The following is a 27,866-nucleotide window of genomic DNA, read 5'->3' on the forward strand; positions in this document are numbered from 1 at the left end:
TTTGTGTGTTTTTGTATCTCCAGAGCATAGTAAGCACATAATAAAGGTTTATTGATTGATTGGCTTGACATTTGTTCTTAACAACATAGCCCTTTAGGATTCCTTGAATTTACCTCTCTTCCATGGGGACACCCAAGAGACTTTCTATTTGATTGACTGCTGTAATGTGGAAGAGGAGTCTTTAATGAAAGCAAATAGTATGAGGTCAGAGAACACCAGGGAATGTGAAGTGATCTTCTTTACATTATGCAAGGTTTTGTGTAAGTTTTAAGCCCTTTTCCCATACTATTCTCCATTTCACTGCTTGTAAATTTGTTGTATAGTATTACATTCTTTGTAGGTTGAATCTATTCTCCCTGCCCTTTTGTACTGTAAGTTCTATGATGATGATTTATTTCTGTCTTCTCCAGAGCCTTGCATCTGATTTTTCATAAAGCAAGTGCTTACTACATATGTTTATTGAGTGACTGACTTTAATGAATTAATTCATTTCAACCAATATTTATTAAGAATCTACTTAGTTTATTATATCAAAATCACTAAATGAATAAAAATGACAGTCAGGATAAGATAAAGCAATCAAATAGACCCCAAGGAATAGAACACAGTTCTTTGGGATTAATTTCAATGCCTCTATATTGGTCAACTCATATAAAGGATGTTTTCCCTATTTCTCATCAAACATATCAGTTTGTTGTAGGGGATAAGCCAAGAAAGAAATTGTCACAACACTCTTAAACCTCTCTTCTATCTTCCTTGTCAAGGGACTCACATCCCAGGAGGAAACAAAAGGGATTTAAGGAATTTGACTCTTCTTGGACAACCCCTTTACACTCTACTTCCCGAAGAAAAGGTTCAATTGTATTTTAGACTTACACTATGGGGGAATCTTCAGGGAACTGAGTGTGATTGGCCAGTTCTGGGTCTCTGAGTGGACCTGGAAAGTTTAAAGTTTAGATACTTCACACAATGAAGCAGAGACTTCCTCTTCATTGTATGTTCAAATTACTACACTGTATGAGTTTTAGAGAAATTAGTAAAGACAATCAGCATGTACAGAATGTGTGAAATGAATTATCAGTTTCTGGAGCATGTGCAAATACTAATTAAGTCACCACAACCAAGCACATTCTAATCATTAATAAAAAAGATGAGCAACATATTTATGATGACAGTTTTGAAGGGAGGAAATAAGTCCTCATCTATTGAAGTACTTGAGTACTGTTACATTGAGAGTAGAATGTTCTTTTACTGTTAGAGATTCTTCTTCTCTCCAATACAAGCATATGTTTGATACACGAATATAGGAGATTGGAGGCAAAAAAAAAATTGGGGTTTTAATTAGACTCTTACAGGTTATCCAGAATGATCTCTTAATTTTACGGGTGAGAAAACTAAAATCCAAAGTACTAACCTGACACACTAGTAGCAAGTAATTGAGATGAGCTTTGAACTCATGTCCCTGATGCCATTTTCAGGTCACCTTCTGTCACAGTATGCTACCTCTTTGTGGAGCTAGCCAGATTTTTCTTTAGACTTCATTACTATTCTCCCATATTGTCCCTTACTTTGACCCTCCCAAAGCTGTTACCTCAGAATAAGTACTTAAATCTTCTGTCCCCACCTCTTTCATTCTCTCACTGGATAAAGTGCTGTGAGGTTAAGTTTATTTACATTACAGTGGACTAGCCAGACACCTGAATCTAATTTTTAATTACTTTGCATCCTCAAATTGGTAAGGAAGGGTGAGTGGGGAGGTTTTTATAGCTGTAACTGATGTAGGATAAAAAAAGTCTCTTTATACCTCTAATCTTATCTCAATGCTTTCCAGTTGGATTACCAAATACATCTCCTTCTACACTGCTTTAAAGGGGTTGAGTTAGAAGTGAGCTAGGTAGGAGTAGTTAGAAAGGAAGGACCGGGATGGGACTTTGGTGTTATGTCCACACTTAAATGGTCAATCAATCAATCATTTGTTGTTGTTTCTCTTTTCTTTTAGAAGAGGACTGATGACATCACCACAGGATGACATTTTGACTCCAGAGTGAATTAGATTTAAGACAGGCAGCAGAGTCACACAAAGTTGTCAGCTTCACTGTCTTCAAGAATCATTGGAGTCCAGTGACAAGACAAAGGTCAGGGTGACTGGCAATGGCCCAGGATGCAGTGCATGACCTTGGCATCTTCAATGTTTGATGAAGCTCTAAGCACTCAACAGGGTTTTTACAAATTTGCTAAATAACATGGCCATGAAAAGCAGATTAATTACTAGGGGAATTAATGAGGTAAGGGCTCAGACACTGACTTGGACAATTAACAACTTTCTGCTTTGTTTCTCAATCTGGTTGTAATACATTAATCTCATTGTGAGGCGGTGTAGGTAAAGGTAAACATTATGTGAGGTCTGCCTCTATTTTAGGTTGCCTTCATGTCCACTACTACAAAAATGTATTTATTCCTCTGGTCAGAACTCAATGAGAAGAAGATCCTTGGGGTCTAGAGAATTTGACAAGTGGAGTCTACAGAAAGTGCCTAATAATGACTCTGGGAAAACAAGCAAACAAAAAAGTGATGCAAGTATAACAACTATGCAAAATGTCAGAGATGTAAGTTACTTAAAAAAGAAAACTCCAAATAGAGAGTAGATAAATGTGGAATGCAGATTGAGGCAATATATATATTACATATAGTTATTTAACTATAGCAAAAGAAAAAACCAATTCTCATATTAGCTATGTCATATATGCATATAAATACGTTTCATATGTGTGTATACACATAAATGTGACATATGTGTGTATGCATACACATAAAACATGGCTGATATGAGTTGGTTTTGCTTGAGTATACGTGTTTTTAATGAGTTTCATTTATTACAAGGCAAGAAGATCTGTAAGTCTGAATTTGGGTGGCTACTGGGAGTGCCAATAGAAGTTGAATAGAGGGGAAAGAAATGAGAAATACTGAGAATATATTATAAATTTTGAATTACAATGTCAACTATAGAGTTTATTCAAAATATTTTAAAATGGATCAAATGTAATGTTCTTACCACTGGGAAATAAGAATTACAGGTCAAGGGGTCAAGAAAGCTATCTGGCCCTACAGGACAAAAGAGAAGACGGAGACAAGGGCAGAGAGGGAGGATAGAAGAGAGAGCAGATTGGTTACAGGGGCAATTAGAATGCTTGGGTTTGGGGGGGGGGAGGGGATAAAAGGGGAGAAAATTTGTAACCCAAAACTTTGTGAAAATAAATGTTAAAAGTTAAATAAAAAAAAATATTTTTAAATGATGTATTTCACAAATATAAATTATATATGATATCTACAAAAAAATTTAATACTATTTTTTTATCTGAGTGATTTATGTGATCAAAAAATAAAATGTGAGAGAAAATAAAAGAACTTGGGAAAGAAGAAAATTTGGAGAGAAAAATATTGAAAACACATATGAAAAAAAGGAAATATTTATGTAACCAAGATAAAACACAAACAACATTTTAAAATGTCATCAGCCTTCCTGGAACTCAAACAGAAACAGACATATTTAGAAAACAAAACAAAACAAAAACAAAAGTCTTAGAAATAGAGTATTCACTTATATCTCTGATAATAGCCTCTTATAGTGAAAATGCCAATAACATTTTGCATTTATGAAATATAAAGCATTATACTCATTTTTCTTTGTAGTTACCTAGGCTCAGAACTCCCCAGTTATCATTAACTCATCCCTTTTCCTATAATCTGTCACTGACCTTTTAGATTTTTTTTGCTATAGTGTCTCTCACATACAGGACCTTAGAATCAGAGCTCTGATGAATTCCCCTCATTTTACAGATGAGGAAACTGAGGAAAAGGGAGGTTAAGCGAACTGCCCAAGATCACACAAGTAGTAAATATCAGAGGTGGGATTTGAAACAGTTCCTCTAATCCTTTAGTCAATGTTTCTAACTTTCTAATCAGAATACTACCATTGTTTCAGACCCTAAGTACTATATGGATTCATCTGTTTGCATCCAGTCTCACTGCCTTCAAAATCCATGTTTAAATTAATTTTCCAAATGTAGCATTCTGACATGATTGCCCTTGCTCAAAAACCTTCAGTGGCTTCCTACCACCTACCCAAATCTCAAGTTGTGTTAATTTCTTCATGCTTCAGTGTTTGAGAAGATCCATTATTATATCAGTGTGCATATTCACTCCCCCTAAACAATAATTCTTTTATTCCTTAATAGATAATATTCATGACTTGAATTTTAAAAAAAAATCATCCAGCAGCTAAATTTCTAATGATGAGCCTTTCCAAACTTAGGTAGGGCTCAGACAACAAACAACACTGGTTAATGCCAGGCAATTCCAGAAACCTTTCCAGCTTGGCAAAATCTGATAGAATCTGAGAACCTAGAAACAGTACTATTTAAATCTTCACTTCCCTACACGAAGTCTTACATGTGTGGTGGATCAATGAGACAACAAATAGGCTGTGGAACATATAGTTTGTGGGGCTACGAGTACTCTAACGTGGCTCTTGTGGATGCTCTAGCTTAATAAACTATCACTCAAGGCTGACAAAAGGACTATAATTTCACCCTTACATCTGCAAGGTTCTTTCATGTGCTCTATACTCCAGTGAATCTGGAATATTCCCTATTTCAATAAAGTGCTATATTTTCCTGCTTCCATACAGTTTCTTGGAATATTCTTGCCACCAGAAACACTCTCTTTCCTACTTCTAACTGTCAAAACCCTGGTCAATTTAAAGAGCTCTATGCAGGAGACTCTTCTTTGAATCCCCTTTTGCAAAAGTGACAATAACTTTTTTTTTTTCTGGACTCCCATAGAAATTACTTTGGGGTGCTCATCATGTCCTCCTTTGTGTTACTGTACTTATATGTCCTTTGTGTTACTATATGTATCTGAGTGAATGACCTGAAGAAGGAAGGAATTCATATGACTAAAGTTGTCTTTATGGAAGAAACAACTAACATATGACACCCCCAAACCAGTGAGTTTTGTTGGAGAGAAACAGACTACAATGAATCTACACATCCAATTCTATTCAAAGTAGGATCATAGAATCTAGAGGTGAAAGCGACCCAATCCCCTCATTTTACAGATGAGGAAACTGAAGTCTATGTAGGTTAAGTAATTTGGCCAACATTATATAATTAACAAATGTCAGAAATGGAATTTGAACCCAGGTCCTCTAATCCTACAGATCTTTATGTCATGCTATCTCCCATTAGATCAAAATTGCTATAGACCTTCATTTTACTAAGTGCATTCTTGCTTAACATGTTTCATGTACTATTTATTTTAATAATGGTGACATTTATAGAGAGATTTAAGGTGCCTTTAGCATTTGAGTTGCCAGAGTATAAAAAGAATACTGAATTTGTTATCAGAGGACTTATCTCTACTATTTTATGGCCTCTGTGATCTTAAGCAAATCATTCCTCTTCTATGAACCCCAACTGCCTCTTCTTTAAAATGAGAGCTTTGGATCAGAGGATCTCCAAGATGATCTCTACTTCTATATTGCATGATATTATAGTTACATAATACCTTTCCTGTAGTCATACGAGTTCACATTGCAAGAGTCTGAGCAAAGAAGAAAACCAAAAAATTAAAGAATATCAGAGTTGAAAGGGAATTTGGTGGCCAAGTGCTATAATCTATAGACTAATGGAGTCCCATCATAACACATTTGACAAATGGTTATACAACCTTTCCTTAGAGAATTCTGAGGAATGTAAACCTACTACCTCTCAAAGATGCCCATTCCACTTTTTGGATGGCTTTATTACTTAGTAAGATTTTCCTGACATCAAAATTAAACTGACCTCTTTAGCTTCCATCAATTAAAAAAACAAACAAGTGGAAAATTCTCTGCCCTAAAGAGGGTAAACTTATTTTTAAGCTTTAGCGTAATAAGGAATTTTCTCCCTCCATATCTATAATGAATTCTATAAACTCTATTAGAAAAAATCGTGAACTATTTTTCATAGTTTAAGATAGTGAAAAGAAGTTTCAATGTAGGATCTGGAGAGACCTGGCTTCACACCCCACATAAAACACTAAATAGTTGAATCAACATTGATGGGACAAGTCTAGGCACCTAGGTGGTATAATGACAATTCCTAGTCCTGAAGTCAGGAAGACCTACATTCTAAATGGGCCTCAGATTTTTACTAGCTGTATGATCTTGCAAAAGTCATTTGATCTGTGTATGCCTTAACTTCCTCATTCATAAAATGGAAAAAATAATAATACCTATGTTACAGAGTTCTTTTGAAGATAAAATGAGTCAACATTTGTGAAGTCCTTAGTTAGTGCTTGGTACATAGTGAGCACTATGTAAATGCTAACTATTAAGTCATTTAACATCTTGGAGACTCAGTTTCCTCTTTTTTAAAGGAGGTTAAAGCAATTTAATCCATTATAAGGTGGTTGAAAATTAAATGAGGTCTATATGTACATATATATGTATATATATAAAACACATACACACATATAATATATATATACATAAACATACATACGTACATATATACATATGGATAGATAATATGAGTTTTACAAATCTTAAAGTGCTACGTAAATGTCAACTATTTTTAATTAAAGTAAGTTTTATTTTTTAGATGCCTTTGTATTTATACATATAGTAATATCTGGACATCTCTACCTACCTCATCATAAATACACTGTACTTGAACTCTCCCCTTTGTTTAAAAAGAAGTGATATAAACATTAGTATTGTTATTGTTATTAGTCCTAAGCCATTAAGTAGCTGTGGAAACTTGAGCTAGATCATCTGATTCTGTCTGGTTGATTATAAATTTTTTTCTGTGTTTGTACGTTTGTTCCTAGGCCTGTTGGTTTCATTAATATTAGGAAGTCTTCATGAGAAAACTCCCTCTACTAATGCAGATCAGGAAATATTCTGTAATGTATAGTATTAAAGAATTTCCTGGGGCCACTGAAAGTGATATTGAGAGACTAAGGAACTTCCCCAGGGTCAAATAGCTATTCAGAGTCTACATTTGAATTCATTCAGGTCTTTCTGACTCTGAGATTGTCTTTTTTCTAAAGTAATACCAAGCTGCTTCTCATGCTTATTATATTAAAGAGGTGAAATCTGTTTATGATAAAGATATTAAAAGTTATATATAAGGATATTTCCATGTCCTGACTTCTAGATTAGGATAAAAAATGAAGAGCTGAAAGGGATCTTAAGATTATTTATTCCAGGTTCTTTATTTCACAAAAGAGAAAACTGAGGCCCAGAAGTTTTTTTTTCTCCCAGTCACAGAGCTAAGAAGTAAAAAGATAGGAAAGTAAAATAAGTTTTCAGATTCTAAATCCAGCGGACTTTCTACCACCTTCACTGACTCCATTATATACACCAAAGAGGATGCTTTGTTCACTACATTACAACAAATTTTAAGGAGACATCTACAACCAAATACTTTTTCTTAATGATATTTGCTTAGGCTCCAACAAAAAATGGTCTATCTTATGAAAAAGGGGACTATTTCTCCAAATAATAGCAGAGAACTTTTGCCAAGAAGATTCCTGAAGAGAAATTTAAATTGGGAAGTTAGACTAAATGAATAATAAAGTCCCTCTCTATCCTAACATTATCTATTCAGTCATACAATTTTTGGATCAAGAACTGGACTTGATCTTAAAGAAAATTTAAATACCTTTTTCATTTGACTGTCCCTACCTTTATTTTAGCCTGTAACCTAAAATTGTGTAACCAGAGCTACTAACAGTGAGGTTCCAACACTACCTAGAATAAGAAAGCTTGGAATCTTAGGCTGAGATCTTGTGTTTGGCTTGGTTCTCAGAGAACTTACTAAAAACTACTAAGCTTAAGGACCATTGTCACTGATATCAGTCTTATGACAGAGCCAAGATCATTCCTCCCTATATGGAATATCGTCTGAGAATGTTTCCTTTTTCCAAGATCCTGGAATATAATTATCAAATTGGTGTCACCCAAAGAAATGGAAATTGAGGAGATGCCCATCATTTGGGGAAGAGCTGAACATGTTATGGCATACGATTGTGATGGAATACTATCGTGTTATAAGAAACAACACATGAGTAGCTAAATCACTACTGAATAGAGAAATGCAAATTAAAAAAAAACTTTGAGGTACCACTTCACACCTATAAGATTGGCTAATATGACAAAACAGAAAAATGATAAATGTTGGAGAAGGTGTGGAAAAATTAGAACACTGATGCATTGTTGGTGGAGTTGTGAACTGATCCAACCATTCTGGAGAGCAATTTTGAACTATGCCCAAAAGGCAATCACACTGTGCATACCCTTTGATCTAGCAATATACAACTAGAAGGTATGCATCCCAAAGAGATCGTAACATAAGAAAAAGGACTCACATATACAAACAGGTTTGTAGCAGCTCTTTTTTGTGGTGGCAAAGAATCAGAAATTGAAGGGATGCCTATGAACTGGGCAATGGATGAACAAGTTGTGGTATATGAATGTAATGGAATAGTATTATGTCATTACAAAAAAAAGATGAGCAGGTGTATTTCAGAAAAAAAAAAAACTGGAAAGAGTTATATGAACTGATGCTGAGGGAAGTGAGCAGAACCAGAAAAACATTGTACATAGTAACAGCAACATTGTAACAGTAACAGCAACATTGTAACAGTAACAGCAACACTGTTGGATGACCAACTTTAATAACCTTGCTCCTCTCAGCAGTGCCATGGTCAAAGACAATTCTAGAAAAGGAACTATGGAGTCATAATGTAGATTGAAACACACTATTTTCTCTCTTTTGTTTTCTTTCTCATGCTTTTCCCTTCTGTTCTAATTCTTCTTTCACAACATGACTAGCATGGAAATATATTTAATATGATTGTATGTGTTTAGCCTATATCTGTTTTTGCATGTCATCTTGGGGTGGAGGGAGGGAAGACGGAGAAAATTTTAGAACTCAAAATCTTAAAAAAGTGAATGATGAAAATTTCAAAAAAAGAAAGAAAAAGAAATAACAAGCAGGATACTTTCAGAAAAACATGGTAAGACTTACATGAACTGATGCAAAGTTAAATGAGCAAAAGCAAAATATTTTACAGAGTAAATGCAATATCGTACAACGATAAACTATGAATGACTTAGCTATTCTCAGTAACACAATGATCCAACACAGTTCTGAAGGCCTTATCTTGAAAAATGCTATCTACTCCCAGAGAAAGAAGTGATGGAGTCTGAATGCAGATAGAAGCACACTTTCTATATATATATATATATATACGTATATATATATATATACGTATATATATATATACGTATATATATATTTGTATATATATATATACATTTGTTTCTTTGTTTTCTTTCATAGCGTGACTAATATGGAAATGTTTTGCATGACTGCATATGTACAACCTATATAAAATTACTTACCTTCTCAATGAGGGGGTAGGTGAAGAAGGGAGAAAATTTGTAACTAAAAATTTTAAAAAACAAATGTTAAAAATTGTTTTTACGTGTAACTAGGGAAAAATAAAATACTAACTAATTAAAATTAAAACAACAACAACAACAACAACAAAACTGGTGCCACATGTGAATTTAGTCCAGTTCTTAAAGACCCAAACACATCCATTCCCCACTCCCTTACACCCTGCTCTCAGACACTTTATGGAGGGAATGGTACCCAAATGCTCCAAACAACTATGCTTAGCTAGTTAACAAATTAAGTAAATATTTGGCATGCCTGTTATCATAATTGCAGTGATAGGGAGTCCATATTTCATAGAGAGAAAGCTCTTTCCATCTGAACGCACTCCCAGCACTTCCAGGACTTTCATTATATTCATGTTCCTATCCAGCTCAATTCTAGAATTCTCTTTGCTCTTCTACCCTCCCTTTCCATTGTGTTCCCTGCAAACTCTACTCAACTGTGAATCAAATGAATGAATGTGGTTCCAAGTCTCCTGTTTCTCAAGTTCATGTTCTTTCTATTATATGACTGCCTCTTGACTTGTAGACTTGAATGTAGAGACTATATTATCTAATCTTTATTCTCCACAATTTCAGAAAATGTTCTGTAGAAAGTGGATGATTAAATGTATAGTGGCAATATAATCAATTGAAATCAGAGGACCTGTGTTCAAATCTTCCTCTGACATTTATTACATATCTGACTTTGAAAGGTCAAAAGTTCCCTAGACCTAAATTCATTTATCTTTAAAATGAAGGTATTAGACCAGATGACAAACAAGATACTTTAAAGCTCTAACTCTAGGATCTTATATCTTTTTTTTTTTTTTTTGGTATTATACTGTATTGTATCCTTAGAGAAGGTATTTTAACCAGAATATATTAAATCACTATCAATTATATTATCATAGAATAATAATAATCCACCCTTATTAAAATTTCAAACAAAAGGACATTCCTGACATATTTTGGTCACATAAAAGTCAAAGAAGTGCAATTTTGTGAGCTTAGAGTTGTTTGTTGACCAAGATAGCACTTTTAAATATTTATCAATGATAATAAATATCTATGTATACGACTGACATTTGTTAAACAAAGTAAGCCACCTTTGGTTAGATGGGGAATGCATAATCATGTTTTAAATATGTCTACATCAGATTGATGTAGACATCAATGATCTGACAGTTACAGTAAACCTCATGAAACTAAAGATCTAACTTACTTTTCTATTAGACAAAGCAAAATGAAGAGTTCCTATTTCTGCACAATAGTTATACAGAATCCATGACCATAGAACATATTCTTTTGGAATTTTCAGATAGCAAAGAATTCTATTTTGTCTTTTACCCTTTTTTTCCACTGCACTGGACCAAAATCTAAGTTTCAATTAGTACAAGGAGAATACAGAAAAATGGGGAGAAATGTAAGGAAAGGTAAACAGAAGAGGAAAATGTTGCATAAGGTAATGAAGTTAAAAGGGAACAAGAATTGATTGAATGAATGGAAATGGACTTTTTAAGCACTTACTATGTTTTAGACACTAACATTCTTGATATACAAAAACAAGCAACAACATGGTCTTTTTCTTCAAGGAACTTATTTTCTTTATTTCCTCACTGAATAGTATTTTTTTTTTCTGATTACATGTAATGACAGTTTTCAATATTCATTTCTATAAGATTTTGAGTTCCAATTTATTTTCTCCCTCCTCTCCTTCCTCTGCCCACCCCAAGATGGTAAGCAATCTGATATAGACTGTATATTTGAAATCATGTTAAACATATTTCCACATTAGTCATGTTATGAAAGAAGAATCAGAGCAAAAGGAAAAACCACAAGAAAGAAGAAAAAAACAAAAAAGAGAAAATACTATACTTCAATCTTAATTAAAACTCCATAGTTCTTTCTCTGGATGGGGACAACATTTTCCATTATTAGCCTTTGGGACTGGTCTTGGATCACTGTATTGCTGAAAAGAGCTAAATCATCCATAGCCGATCATCACACTATTTTGCTGTTACTGTGTACAATGTTCTCCTGGTTCTGGTCACTTCACTAAGCATCAGTTCATGTAAGTATTTCCAGGTTTTTCTGAAATCCACCTGCTCATCATTTCTTATAGCATGATATTATCCATTACATTCATATACTATAACTTGTTCAGCCATTCCCCAACTGATGGGCATCCACTCAATTTCTAATTTTTTTCCACCACAAAAAGAGCTACTATAAATCTATTTGTACAGGTCCTTTTTCCTCTTTTATGATCTCTAGGATACCAACCTAGTAGTGGTATTGCTGGATCAAAGGGTATACACAGTTATATTGTCCTTTGGGCATAGTTCTGAATTACTCTCCAGAATGGTTGGATCAGTTCACAACTCCACCAACAATGTATTAGTAGAAACTTATTTTCTAATACAGGATGACAATACTTTTAGGGGAGCTAGAGCTGGAAAGGAGGTAGAGTATGAGGATATGTGTTCTGCATCATATTTTGGATATAGCAGGAACCTGGTTCTGGGCAAAATACATTGCAAGTTCACCTATGAGAGCCAATGGTTCTAGGGGCAGAGTCTGACTCTTGGTGGTAAGAGGAAGACTAGAGTTTAAGTGGTAGAATTTGGAAATTATCACCAGTTGTAATCTATTGTCAGGTTAATTTAATTCTATTTCTATGAAGCAAGAGAACTCATGACATAAAGGAATCACTTTAGGTTCCCTTGGTGTAATGTGGTTTTTGTTGTTGTTCAGCCCTGTCCTATTCTTTGTGATCCCATGGGCCATAGAATGCCAGGCACTTCTATTTCTCACTATCTCTTGAAGTCTATCCAAGTTCACTTTCATTTTTTTCCATTACACTATCTGTCCCTCTCATCCTCTGCTGAATCCTTTTCTTTTTGCCTTTGATCTTTCCCAACATCAGGGTCTTTTCCAATAAGTGCTGTCTTCTCCTTACATGACCAATATATTTAAGTTTCAGTTTCAGGTTCGACTTTCCATTCAATAGTCTGAGTTAATCTCTTTTGGTATTGACTGATTTGATCTCTTTCCTCTCCAAGGGACTCTAAAAAGTATTCTTCAGAACCAAAAGGATGGATTCATCAGCACTCATCTTTCTATATAGTTCAACTTTCACAGTCATTCATAGCTACTGACTATATGGACCTTTATTGGCAAGGTGGTATTTCTGCTTTTTCATAATCTGTTAAGATTTGCCATAGCTTTCTTTTAAAGGAAAAAATGTCTTATAATGTCATATCTGCAGTCTCTATCTCTTTTAAGCCCAAGAGTATAAAATCTGACACTGCTTCCATTTCTTCTCCTTTTGTATTGCTATGAAGTAGTGGGATCTGTTGCCAAGATCTTGGTTTTTTTAGTTTTTATTATATTAAACTTCAAACCAGCTTTCACTCTCATCAAGAGACTTCTTAGTTCTTTTTCTCTTTCTGCCATCAGAATAGTATTATCTGTATCTGAGATTGTTGCCATTTCTCCAGCTAACCTTAATTCCAGCTTTTAATTCATACAGGCTGGATTTTGCATGATGTACTCTACATTAAGTTCAATAACTAAGGTGACAATATGTAGCCTTGCTGTACTCATTTTCAACCTTAAACTAATTAGTTGGTGGACGTTTGGTTCTAACTATTACTTCTTGGCCTATATACAAGTTACTCAAGAGAAAAGTGAGATGATCAGGTACTCCTATTTCTTTGAGGACTTGCTATATTTTGTTGTGATCCAAGAGACAAAGGCTTTAGTGAAGGCAATGAAGCAGAAGTAGATGGGTTTTTTTTTTGTTTGTTTTGTTTTGTTTTTCTGGAACTCCCTTGCTTTCTCCATAATTCAGCAAATGTTGGCAATTTGGTCTCTAGTTCTTCTGCCTCTTTGAAAACTAACCTGCTCTTCTGGTAATTCTCAGTTCACATATCACTAAAGCCTAGATTGCAAAATCTTACACATAACCTTACTGGCATATGAAATGAATGCAATTGTTTAAGAATTTAAACATTCCTTAGCATTGCCATTCTTTACAATTGGGATATAAACTGAACTTTTTCTATTCAGTAGTCACTGTGGAGTTTTCCATATTTGCTGGTATATTGAATGTAACACTTTAGCAGCATTATCTTTTAAGATTTAAAATAGCTCAGCTGGAATTCCATCATCTTCATTAGTCTTATTGTTAGCAGTGCTTCCTAACTAAGGACCACTTGCTTCATTCTCTAGGATGTCTGCATCTAGATCAATAACCACACCATGCATCTGATGTTAAGATCTTTCTTGTAGAGCTCTTTTGTGTTTTCTTGCCACCTCATCTTTCTTCTCTTCTGCTTCTGTTCAGTCCCTACTATTTTTGTCTTTTATTATGTCTGTTTTTAGATGAAACATTCCCTGAATATCTTTAATTTTATTGAAGAGATCTCTTGTCTTTCCTATCCTATTTTTTTCTTTTCTTTCTTTTTTTTTGCATTGCTTATTCAAGAAAGCTATCTTAGGTCTCCTTGCTATTCTCTGGAATTCTGTATTCAGTTGCCTTTATCTTTCCCTTTCTCTTTTCTCTTCCCTTCTTTCCTCAACTATTTATAAAGCCTTATCAGGCAGCCATTTTGCTTTCCTGCTCTTCTTTTTCCTCAGAATATTTTTTATGCTTCCTATACAATATTATGAACTTCCATTCATAGTTCTTCAGGCACTCTATCTACCAGATCTAATACCCTAAATCTATTCATAACCCCTACTTCATATTCACAAGGAGTATATTTGGCTCATACCTATATGGACTGAAGGTTTTTTTCTACTTCAATTTAAGACTGAATTTCACAGTAAGAAACTCATGATCTGAGCCATAGTCAACTCCAGGTCTTGTTTTAACTGACTGCAAAGAGTTTTTCCATCTTTTTCTGCAAAGTATAATTAATCTGATGTGATGTTGTCCATCTGGTGATATCCAGGTGTAGAGTTGACTTTTGGGTTATTGAAAAGAGTGTTTGTGATGACCTATGAGTTATCTTGATAAAATTCTATTATGGTTTGCTACCCACATGAGAATAAAAATATTAAACATTCATTATATTGTGTTCATTGATTGACAAACTACTTCTCTTAGAAACGATAAAAATGTTACCTATTTTACCAGACTTCTACTCTCTAATATTAATTAAATGAAATTCAGTGAAGCAAATAGTTACTCATTATAGGCCTAAAAAATACCTAAAGTTCCCAAAAAGACAGATGAGATTCCAATGGGGCAACTACCAGCACCATTCTCTTCCTTGTCCCTCTGCTTCTTCAGCAACAAGGAACAACTCAAGCTGTCCATGCTATTTCCCTCCTCAGACTAGAAAATTCTTACCTTGGAATTGGGCATTAAATCCTTTTCGTCGATGGTTACTGTCAGATGTGAAATGGAGTCTTAACCAATTCTTGCTACTGATAACAGGAGAAGGAAGATTCATTCCAGTCAGCCTAGAAGAAACAGAGAAAAATGATACAATTTGAAAATCAGGCAAAGGAATCTTTCTATATCTACCTAACTTGTGGAGCTGGAGTACCAATACCTCTCAGATATGAGATCAGTTAAACAACAGTAGTAGAGAAGACCTGAATTGCAAAAGGAGATTCCTGCTTTTAATGGATTGGACTGAATAACCTCTGAGATTCAAAGGGGAAATTCTTGACATTTCTACTTTAAGAATGGGTCATTCTTTGCAACTAAAAGGAAGCTTAAATTTTTTCAAGTTTTTTTTTTCTTTTTCATAGCTCTTCCCCCATAAATATTGACTTTTCTACTTTGACAGATATATTTTTATTAGTACCTAAATAAATGAGGACATTCAATTTTATCCCCTGTCAAAGACAGGAAATAGTTTTCACTGGGACATCACACACCAAGACATATTTTAAGGAGATTTCACAAAGGACTAAGGAAGCAAACAAATAAAACTAACAAATGTACCCCCTCACAACAACACATATACAGGAACAGCACAGGAAAGCACAGTAACTATGCCTTTTAAAGCCAGAAATCTCAGGAGTTCTGCTCTAATTTATTTTTGTAATCTCAGTATGCAATCTCTCTCTCTCTCTCTCTCTCTCTCTCTCTCTCTCTATATATATATATATATATATGTATATATGTCTATATATGTGCATATGTGAATATGTGCATATTCTTAATAATATTCTAGAGTCTAACTCATGCACAGAGAGTTGAGTACATATCTTGCTGGACAACTTTAAAAAAAAAAGCGTTAAACTCCTATCAAGTCCTGAATAAAGATTGGAGGTGGCCTATCAGCTCTAGATTTAGGAAAATTTCAGTTAAAATACCATCTTAGACATTTAGTGACTGTATTGAGTGGCTGGGCAAATCACTTAATTTCTCTCATACTGAATTTCCTAATCTGTTTTTCTAGGCTACTAGGTGACTCAGTGGATAGAGTCCTAGACCTAGGGTTCAGAAAATCTGAATTTATATCTGGCCTCGTTCACTTACTAGCTGAAAGTGGGCAAGTAACTTAGCCTCTGTTTGCTTTAATCAACTGGAGAAGTAAATGGTAAACCACTCCAGTATCTTTACCAAGAAAACACTATGAATAGTATGGTCCATCAGGGTCATAAAGAGTTTGGCATGACTGTATGAATGAACAACAAATTAAAAGGTTAGACATTCCACATTCCTACTTTCTGGTCAGAGGCTTTGTAGGGGGCAACTCGGTAAGTGCAATGGAGAGAGTAGTGGGCCTGGAGTTAGGAAGACTCATCTTCCTGAGTTCACATCCTGCCTTAGATACTTGCTGTGACCTTTGGCAAGTCATTTAACCCTATTTGCCTCAGTTTTCTCAAGTGTAAAATGAATTGAATGAAGAAATGGCAAATCACTCCAGTATCTTTGCCAAGAAAAACCCAAATGTCACAAAAAGTCAGACATAAGTGAAAATGACTGAACAACAACAAAATGGGTATAATGTTAGCCCTAAGGTGTTATGAGACCAAATAAAATAACATTTATAAAGAGCTTTGCAAATCTTAAATTTGCATATAAATGCTAGTTTTTATTGTTATTCATAGTAATAATAATAATAATACACCAAAATTATGGAAAGAACATTAGATTTATCATCACCTTGCTTTGACTTTGGTTCCTATTCTGGTACTAAAATGACATGTGACCATGGAAAACACACTTCTGTTCTCTGGGCCTCAGTTTCTGTATTTATAAAATGATGAGTTTCAGCTAGATAATCTTTAAGGTCCCTTAATACTCTAAAAAATTCTGGTGGGAACTTTTTCTGGCGGGAACAGAATATTACTTCTGTTTAATCCCTATAGCCCTTTTTCAGCCATATCTTGAAATCTTATTTCAATGCAGTGTTTGCTGTCAAAACAAACAAACAAACAAATGAATGAATGAATGAATAATTAAATAAGTTCCCCTATCTAGAGATTATCCTATGGAACTGCAACAATGAACTAAATATGCAGTGAAGCTTTCTGGCATTGGGAATATTCGATTTTAGCATTTGGTTTAAAAAAAGGATAAAATCCAAGATAAACCTTGACTGCAACAAATTGTAACAGTTTATGTCCTTGCTCAATATAATCTTCTGTTGAAGAAAATTCTTCACACCGGTCTTCGTAATTCAGAAAGATTCAAGTGTTTCTGACTGAAGACAGTCACACATAACTGACTCCCAGATATGTGTAAATCCTTCCAATCTTTTATTTGAAGGGCTTTTGTTTCCTACGGAGATTGCGTTACAGATTCTATAGATAAAGGTTATATCCCCGTTTGCCCAACTCTGAGGTTATCCAAGTCAATATTGGATTCTCAAACATACAGTCTTGCCAGCCTATATTTAGAATAGGAGTTTACAAAATTAAATTCCTACCATTTTCTTCCATTTTATTAATCTCTACAGTCAGAGCAGATATATCTTCCATGATTCGTTTTGGGTTCTCACAAATGATACAAAGTTGTGTTTTCTCTTTATTTTACTAAGTTAAACAAATAACTTCTCTCACTCCCTTCAAATCTCCCTAAATCCCTGGGATACAACAATGTTGATAAACTTCAATAGGCTGGGATGGGGCAAAAATAAGGGTGAGGGGAATTGTGATATGATCAGATTTAAGGCTATGCAAATTAGAAATAGTATTTAAGGAGAGTCAATGTAATTCCAAATAGGGAAATGTGAAAAATAAATAAATAAGTAAATCAACATGACAGGTAGAGAATCCATTTCATTCCTTTTCTGGAGACCTGTATTGTTTGGTTTGAGTCACTTAATGATTAAAAGGTTCCATGAAACACAATACTTGGTAAAAGGATGCTACAGTGGCATAAAGAACCATAGGAACAATGTCATGAATGGTCACATTTGTCCTTTTATGACATTACAGTCAGTCAAGCAACAGCACTCTAGTGTGATATAATTACAATGCATCAGGGTATTTGCAGTGAAACAATGCTAGCCACAGAAGTTTGGTTGTGTAATGGTTAGAGTGTGGGGCTTAGAATAAGAAAGACCTTAGTTCAGATCTGGTCTCAAGCACTTATTAGTTGCTATAATCTTGGGCAAGTCATTTACCCTCTTTTTGCCTTTAAATAAAGGTAATAATAGCACCTCCCAGGATTGTTGTAAAGATCAAATGAGAAAATATTTGTAAAGTTATTGTTATTGATTATTATTATTAATAATTATTATTATTACTGGCATATATAATACACCTGTATAAATCAATTAATACTACTACTACCAGTTAGTATTTTTATAGCATCTTAAGGTTTGCAAATTGCTTTACAAAGATTATTTCACTTTATTCTCTGGGATAACTCTGGGTGTTAGATTATTGTCATTTTATGGATAAGGATATTGGTAACTTCTCCTCGATGCTCTGTGCTATAGCTACCCTTCTTTGATAACGACTCCACATAGAAGGAAGACATGTTCTGTTTGGAATTAATATCTCCCACTCCCCCCAAGTCTTAATGAAGCACACCAGGTGATACCATGCCCTAGAATTAACTCTGGATGTCTTGGAATGTTTGTAGCATGTATGATGAGAAGACGTGAACAAATCCTCTTAAGAGAAATGGGATGTTAGAATATTAGGGAATGGGAAGGAAAAGAAGAGGAAAATTAATGTGGCTCCTGGAGGGAACTCCATAAATGAGATGAATTCCTACTATTATGAGCAGGAGATTTTCCTTCTTGTGTAGTGAAGTAACAGCTTCAGATACCCTCCCAGCTGCGATTCCCACCTTAAGAAGCCACAGTTAAAAATTTTAAATACTTCACATAAGCATTGCTAAGGTGGAATAGCTTTTAATCCCTAAGGTTTCTGGGCTCGTTGCTGAAGACTCTGAGATGGTCTATGTAAAATGTTGTGAAGTTCAGAGACTATCTCTGGAGAGCTTATTTAAGTCATTTGTTTAAGTCAAAGACAATGTTATTGACATCCATACCTAGTCAAGAAGTCATCCACTAAAGTGTTGTTTAGAATGGTAGATAACATATACAGGCTTATTCCTATCTAAAAGCAACAGCTAGTATCTATATCCTTTTATGTACACGTCTATTTTGTTGGGCATTTAGCATCTTTATTCCACTGTGTATACCACACACGCACACACACACACACACACACACACACCTGTGCATGTGCAAGCATTGTTATTTTGCACAGTCTAAGATGTGTGCTTATGCTCATCTAGATATCTAGAACAAAGAGGTAAAGATCCAAGTGAAGGAAGGGACTGTACATATCTGGATATTAGCCTAATTGGGAGTTAGTATGAACATAACGCAATTCAGGATTAGTTAAAACCTTGTAGACCAATTAATCACTGTAATAATAACAGCAATAATATAACATAATAATATTACAATAATATAAGGATATGTTGTAATTATATATTATAATAATTATTATAAATATTAAGTTTACAATAATAATATTTAACATTTATATAATGTTTACTGTGTACCAGGCACTATTCTGAGCATAGTACAATTATTATGTCATTTGATCCTCACAAGAACCTGCTCTTCTCTCTCCATTTTATAGATGAGGAAACTGAGTCAAACAAATGATACAACCTGTTTGATTCATTTCTAAGAAACTGAGAAAGAAAAGAGAGATGATTTATGTGACTTGCCCAGGGTTATGTTTTAGATACTAGTAAGTATCTGAAGTGACATTTAATCTCAGGTCTTCCGGAATTCAGGCCCAGGGCTCTGTTTGGCAAACTTTTCTTTTGGTAAGACTTTAGGGTGGTTGTGATTGAATTTAGGGGGACTCCTTGGTCCTAATCTTTTGGCTCAAAAGTGTTCATGACTTCCCTTTGCTGGCTGAATAAGTCTGTTGTATAACACAAAGTTATATCCTGAGACTATGAATGGAGGCATGATGCTGCTGCTTAAATTCCTCCGTGTCCTTTGTCTTCAGTCTTCCATTACTTGATTTAATTCTTGTGGGAAATGTGCCAAATTGTTTATTTTCCCCTAATCATGTCTCATGGATCTATACACAGACCTTTACCCTTTTCTAGGTTGCTGCTAAATGCTGATACAATAGCATAGGGAATGCAGAGTGAGTGGACTCAAAAAAAAAAAAAAGTAGGGCTTTTTGTTTTGTTTTTTTTAATTCTACTGATTTATAATGCCAGGCTAATAAGCCTCAAGGGAAGTAGAGTCAAGAAGAGTTACATCATACCTTCCTTGAGCATTTAGGCAGTTGTGGTTTTGGAAATGGAAGGTAAGTGTTTGTGGCTTGATTTTTCTTTCTTAGCTTCCATTCCATTTTAAGTAAATGTTCTTTTGTATTACTTTCATTTCCCATGATGAATCCTGTATTATTGGGAAGGTTCATAGAAAAATGAGTGGCTGACTATATAGTAAATGTAATCATGTTCAGTGAATTTGGACTTGACCTGTGCTACTATACAACAATTTTGTAATAAAATAGGTCTTAGTTCACATTAGCTTGTTGTTGAACTAAAAAATTATAAGCTTCATATTGGTATATAATCTAATTAAAGAATGATCATTAATATACATTTTGTTTTTCCCTCCACCAGGGTGACTAAGAAAGGATCTGCTTTAGTAAAGCATAAAAATTATTTTTGAAACTATCATATTTTAAAATACAAATGTCTTACTTGAATTTAAATTAGGTATAATCTCTCCTGCTTTCTCTCACAAATAACTTTACTCCAAAAAAAAAATAGTCAGCTATATTTGTATCTTCAAAATTCATTCCTGTACCTTTCCAGAATTATTTGAAAATCACATTATCCTGAATAGTTCAGTGTTCTTTTTATAGAAATTACTTGATGCAGAAAAATTATGATCCTAAAAATCCAGTCTAATCCATACTTCCACCACCCCAAACCTCTTGTCAATTTTCCTTTTGAAGCTATTGAAATAAATTTTTGTAGGAATTTTCCTCAAATCATTGTTGAAATATCATGAATTTATCAAAAACTCTGCATAGAAATAGGTTTTTCTTTACTGGAAAGAGAATATCAATTAGTCCACAGTAAACTCAGATTAAAAGTAAAGTTCACAAAGTATGGTGTACATTTCATCTGACTTTCAAGAAAGAATCAATTAAAATGTCAAATACTAGCCAGAAGTAATAGAAAATTTTCCTTGAGAAATTGATTAAATTATCTAAATATTGAAACATAAATATTTTTCTAATTTAGCTTAACAAAATTGATTTTTAATATTCATATATATTTTTCAAAATACTAAGGCAATATAATTTCTTCAATGTACTTGATTATTTTATTTTTAATAGAATGGTAGTACAGCTTCAATTGCTGCGAACACTGTTGCATTGATAATTTAGTAGCTTTGATGTTGATCAAATCACATATTCTTAGCAACTCAAAGATGTCATTCATTAAGCCAAAATAATGGGTATTTTCCTTTATAATTAACCTAAAATTCTACAAAAGCACATTTGCATAGAAGACTGATCTTATAATTAACAATTATAATTGGTAAAACCTGCGTTATAAAATTATTACAAAAACATAAAAATCTATAGATCTAAAAAAAAATATCACTAAGATTACATAGTGGGTTTGACCATTGTCAGTAATAGCTGACTGCTCAATTTAGTGAAACAACCTGTTTGGTCTATTTATGAAAACAAAACAAAACAAAACATCATTCCCTGAGAAACAAAATAGAGATGAGTTCATAGGGGAATTTTCTTTTTTCATTTAGGACTTTCTGTGAAGATATTTAGGAGAATGAGGTTAGCATTTTTATCATCACCAAAACAATATGTCTCAGATGAAGAAAAAAAATGAGATGCCACTCTGACCTTCAGTTTCCCCTTCTACACAATGAGGAAATTGGGTTATATGTTTTCCAAGGTTCCTTCCAGTTCTAGCATAGTATGTCCACATCATTCATTTAGATAACTTGAAGAAAAGAAAACATTGAGAGTCAAATTGTCAAGACTAGTGCCTTAAATGTGTTTAAGGAGAAATGCCAGTAAAATTTGAATGAGCTGTGTTTGGGAGCTTCTCTCAAGTGAAGCTAAACTTATAGGCTATTTATTTGAAAATCATTATATAAATTTTGGAAGTTCTGTAAAAAAAAAAAAATAAAGAAAGAAAGAAAAAAAGAACTTCCCTAATTCAAATGGCCAACTGAGGGGGGTAAAAGATTTAATACTTGCAGTGAAGAGATTCAAGTTATCTTTTCTCTCTGAGGAAAAGTAAGCAACTTTCAAGAGTTTGACATCTGTTCCTTCAAAATTCTTTATTAATTGTCAATTCAGGAAGAAAGTCATAAAGACTCTAATCTGTATCCTACCCATCTTGTAGAAAGTCATCAAGGTGGTTGCTTCCCTTATGGCATTCAGGGATGGGTATTGATTTTCAATCTTCAAGTCACACAAAATAGTTTTGCTTTTGGGTACCCATGATTGTGTATTCACCATATTTTACAGTGAATGAACTTTCTAAGTCAGGCAAAAGCATCTGTTGAGTTTCTACTAGTACATTCAGTTCTACTTTTAGATGGTATGAAATTATAAAAGAAGAAAAATATAAAATTCCTGTCCCAAGAGGAACTTAAATTTCAATGGAACGTGCAAAAATGAGAAAAGAATATGTCAAAAGATTAGTCAAAAGATTAACAATAACAAAACTTTACTGTTTTAGAATTCTTTGTTTTAGAAATTCCTTTTATGAGATTTCAGTTTTACTGTTCTTCCTAATGATAGAGAATTGGCTATACCTCCCAGATATGTCTTTCCCTCATCTCTGTCTCCTGGCTTCTCTAGATTCTTTTAAATCTCAGTGAAAATCTCACCTTCTACCGAAACCCATTCCTAACTTCTCTTAATTCTAGTGCCTTCCCTCTGTTAATTATTTCCAATTGATCCTACCTCTAGTTTGCTTGTTATGTCTATACTATAACTGTTTGCATGTTGTCTTCCCCATTAGCTTCTTGAGAGCAGGCACTGTCTTTTGTACTTTCTTTGTATCCCTAGCAACAAAGTACCTGACACACGTAGGCACTTAATAAATGTTCATTGACATACTGACTGGCTCATAAGGGTAGGGATCAGGCCTGTGATTTTAATGGCATAAGAAACTTCTGAATGAGGAAATTCCCTCTAGCAAAGCAAGTTGGCATTTTCTCTGCAATTTATAGTCTTAGAGAGTTGTTAGAACACTGAGAGGTTAATTGACTTGCCCATGATTACCTAATCAGTACTTGTTTGAGGTTGGACTGAACCTACTCTTTCTGGTTTTGTTGCCCACCCTCTATCTATTAATCCAGGCTCCCTTTCTTCTGTATGTTGGCAGAAATATTAGATGGCTGTCTTCTCTTCAAAGACAATTAATGCTAATTTCTTTATCAGTTACTCAAACATCTAATTTTCATAGCTGTAATTAGTGTCAGGGCTCCAAAGAGTAACAGCAGTCTAGAAGACAGTTTTGAAATTACAAAGTACAGAAAAGACTTTCGATCAAACAGTGGGTTTATTAGCCATTTAAACATAATGATCCTCAAATACAAATTAATTGAAGTCTACCTTCTTTGCCCCTTTGTTACATATTCCCCTATCAAACTCTTAGAGTTAGCATAATCCCCTCCTCTGTTTCCACTTTTGGCTGAGGGCATTTAATGTTCCATATGAGGAATGAACTGGTTCTTAGACTGTGCACCTATATTCATGATTTAAAAAAAAAAAGTTATCTATCTTGAATGAAACATATATGCTTTTCAAATACTTGAGTGATTTGATTAATGAGTCAATGAGATAGATTTTCTTGCATGCTTTACAGAAATCCCACTCATTGACTGGCCAACAATAGGTCCCAGTCCAAGCCTGGCATGTTCATTATTTGGGCCTTGATGGCTCAGAGTGAGTGTAAACAGCAATCATTTCTGTTTTTCTTCTCCCAGACTGATATATTTTTAAGCTATATAAAAAGAAGCCATTCTTTGCCTCATTTCTTATCGAACATAATTTACTGAATGGGTATTGTCTCAGTCAAACTGAGATGTGGGAAAGACCTTGACTTAAAAATGTCAAGGTTTCACACTACATCCAGAGTCATCTCTAGTCATCCTGATCTATATCTTGCCACTGGACCCAGATGGCTCCAGAGGAGAGGGTGAGACTGGTGACCTTGCACAGCCCTCCCTCACTTAAATTTAATTCACTAGCAAGTCAAGGAATCACCTTCCTGATGTCATGATCTTCTTTGGGAACAAAACACAAACAATTATAGTGGAGATCCCAACACCCACCTTTATGCCTTAAAAGACTGTATTCAAATTGTTAAAAAAAAATCATCCCCCAGGATGGGGACAACTTTATGATGTAATTCTCTGAATTTATTTAGGTTAGTACTCAGACAAAAGGCACAGAATCCATCTCTGGATTTAAAGTCCAGATTTCTTGAGTTTAGCACAAACTGTTAGAATATGGCCTCTGCTAGCTGCATCCTTTGAGAAAGGACTGTCCCACCTATGCTGAGGAGTACAACATCAGAAAGAACAAAACATGTATGATATAATTCACATCCTTCTGCAGAAAATGTGTATACTCTAAATGTTAATGTATTAAAAATATCTGACATTTTGCTATGACACAGATGTGAGCATATATATATGTGTGTGTGTTGTATGCATATATGTATATACACAAATATTTGTGTGTGTTTATATATGTACATACATATAGACACCGTCAACTCTCCATCACAACATCCGTGCGTGAATATAAGGAAGAAGAAACATAATTATTCCACCTTGGCCATATTCTTACCATCTACTCTGCCTGTCACTACACCCTGAGGGGTGCAATGACTTTTCCATATATCCTAACACTGAAACCTTTCAGCCATAGGTCATGTATTAGGTGAATCAATCATTTCAGTTTTGGAGCTCTCACTCTGGGACCTACACTGTCCTTATTGGTGAATGCATCATACAGATTTTTATATGAATCTGTCCCTACTCATACTTCACATTCCACACCAGTTGTCTTCTTACAATATATTGTCACTGCATGCATAACTTCTGCCCCTTTCCCCTTTAATGTCTAGTTTTAGAATTGTAATCAGATTAATACTATTGTAGCTACTAGAAAGGGAATGCTAATCAATTTTTCTCCAGTTCTACTCACCATCACTGTGACTACGGAAGAAAACTTTCTAGGGCCACCATTCCCTTTTATGTATTTTCTTCAGTATTAAAAGGTAAGTTTTGCTTTTCTGTTTATATCGCTAGTGTTTAGCCCAGTGGCACAAAGCAGGTGTTCAAATAAATGATCTTTTTTTCATTCTTCTTTTTCATTCAATGATACATATGCTTTTAATCACTTATTTTAGATTTGATTTTTGCTTATGGTCAGAAATATATATTTTAAATGATTATGAAAAATGACTTGAGGCAGCACAGCCAAGTAGATAAAAAGTTGGTCTTGGCATTTGGAAAACCTGGGTTCAAGTCTTGTGTCTGACATATACTGTCTCAATTTAGGTAAGTTATTTAATGTCTAAACTTTAGGTAGGTGTTGCTCTGTAACGGTACAGAGAGTATTCTCATTGTGAGTTCCCTATAAAAATGAAATCACAGATATAGCCCAAGGTGTGTGTGTGTGTGTGTGTGTGTGTGTGTGTGTGTGTGTGTGTGTGTAAGTTTTAATAAACTGCCACTAGGACTTTTGGAAAATCATGTAAATTTCTATACACATATACTTATATGTGTATGTATATTGGTGGTATAATAGAAATATCACTATACTTGGAGTCAGGAGACAACTGAGTTAGAATCTCATGTCTGTCATTTTTTTTTTACAGTTATTAGCTCTACTAAATGCTTCTGAGTTTCAGTTTCCCCACCTAAAAGGAGGCGCTAATATAGCTGCAGTACCTACGTCATTGGGTTGTTGTGAGGATCAAGTTAAACAAAATACACAAAGGGTTTTGTAAACCTTAAAGTGTGTAACACTAGCAGCTATTATTTCTTTTTGTAAATTAGGAGCATGCCATTGAAGCTACCTTTTTTACCAAAAGGGCAAACCCCTTTTGAAATTATCCTTCTATATTTCAGAAAACCTTATTGAACTCTTAGTAAACCCTTTCTGTTTTACCAACTAAAGGACACTCACACAAATCCTGTTTTAATCAGGGCGCTGAGAATCACTGCTTATCATCCTAAAATAACAAAAACATTCCCAAAGCAACTCATTTGGGGATAGATTTAATTTGTTAGGAAATGTTTCACTGACAACCAGTCTAAATCTTCATTCTTGCAACTTTCATCTTTTTCTTATAATTCTTCCTTTTGAGGTCAAACAGAACAAGTCTAGTCCCTGTTCTATAATGATAATTCATAAAATACTTAAATTCAGCTTTGATGTCCCATATAATTCTTTTTTTTCTCTAGGTAAGCATCCTGTTTCCATAATCAAACTTCATGTGACATGACTTTGAGGGACTCTCAACATAATAGTTGCCCTTAAGCTCTTTAGGTTACCCATTCCATCCAAATATGGCATGCAGAACAGAATACTAAGCTTCAGATATGCTCCCGCCTGTGCCAACCACAGAGATAACTACCTCCCTAGTGATGGACATTGTGTCTTTCTTAATGAAGCCTAAGACTCTGTTATCTGTTTAAGCTGTCATGCTACATTCTCAATGCACATGGAGCTTATGGAGCAAATATATCTCCCAGTTATTTCTGATCTTAATTGCTTCATAGTTTTATCAATCTAACCAAAATGGGGGCCCAGCTAAGTATGTGTCTTGCATGAGAAAGCACTCATCTTAGATTCTGAGCCCAAGGGAGACTTCAGTTCAGACACTGGCTTTCATACTTATCATGTGACCATAGGGAAGGAAGGAAAGAAACAAAGGACAAAGGAAGGAAAGAAAAGGAAAGAAAGAAGCATTCACTATGTTCCAGATGCTGTGCTAAGCACTTTACAAATATTATTTGATTTGATCTTCACAATAACTTTAGGATGACGGTTCTATTATAATCCTCATTTATTGTTGAGGGAATTGAGGCAGATAGAGGTTAAATGACATTCAGGGTAATAAAGCTTCTAACTCTCAGAGCAAATTTGAATTCGGATCTTTCTGAAGACCTAACTCCAAGCCCAGGGTTTTATTTTCTAGTCAGTTAAACTTTCTGAAATTCCCCTTCCTCATCTATAAAATGTAGACAAATAATACCTGTGGTATCAACCTCATTAGTATATTGTTGGGATCAAATGTGATATGTATAAAGAGCTTGCCCACTGTCAAGACTATATTAATATTATGCCTTTCTCCATCCATCCAAATAAAGGAGTAGGCTGTACTTATTTTACAGATATTCTTCAAACCTTGGGGAACTCTGAGGAATAAGGCATTAAGCTGTCCTCTAATTTCTTGCTTCCCTGAAGTTGAATAGCTGTGATTTTCATCTTATTATACTGCTGATTTAGGACTGAAAAGAGCTCTAGAAGGGTATCTTCTACCCCCTTCCCTGTACTCCCACTCCTACTTTAAATGTGAGGAAATCTGAGACCAAGAGAAGTGTAGTGACTTTCCCCAAGTCAGGCAGATTAGAAACATAAGGGCCAGGTTTGGAACCAAGATTCTTTGACTCCCAATCAAACACTCTTTCCATTACTCCATACCGCTTAATATGGATTGAAATAATACTATCTCATTATGAAGATTCCTCAACATTAGGTACTTCCAAATCAAATAATGTTATGTACATATAACATGCTGATATAATTATATAATGTTTACATCTATATTATAAAAATTAATAAAATGAAATTTTGATGAAATGCTACCCTTGCCACTTACTACTAATCTTGG

The 27,866-nt window shown here is 34.4% G+C and overlaps 1 protein-coding gene across 1 annotated transcript in view; it reads right to left on the minus strand.

The window, feature by feature from the left end:
* CSMD1 (CUB and Sushi multiple domains 1) overlaps positions 1–27,866 on the minus strand; it is a 2,598,423-nt gene that overhangs the window by 1,075,033 nt on the left and 1,495,524 nt on the right. The window contains exon 6 of the mRNA XM_072634370.1: positions 14,850–14,962. Coding sequence (XP_072490471.1) covers positions 14,850–14,962 — 113 coding nt within the window. The remainder of the gene's footprint in view (positions 1–14,849; positions 14,963–27,866) is intronic.

This window comes from Notamacropus eugenii, chromosome 1, assembly GCF_028372415.1.
Source record: "Notamacropus eugenii isolate mMacEug1 chromosome 1, mMacEug1.pri_v2, whole genome shotgun sequence".
NCBI lineage: Eukaryota > Metazoa > Chordata > Mammalia > Diprotodontia > Macropodidae > Notamacropus > Notamacropus eugenii.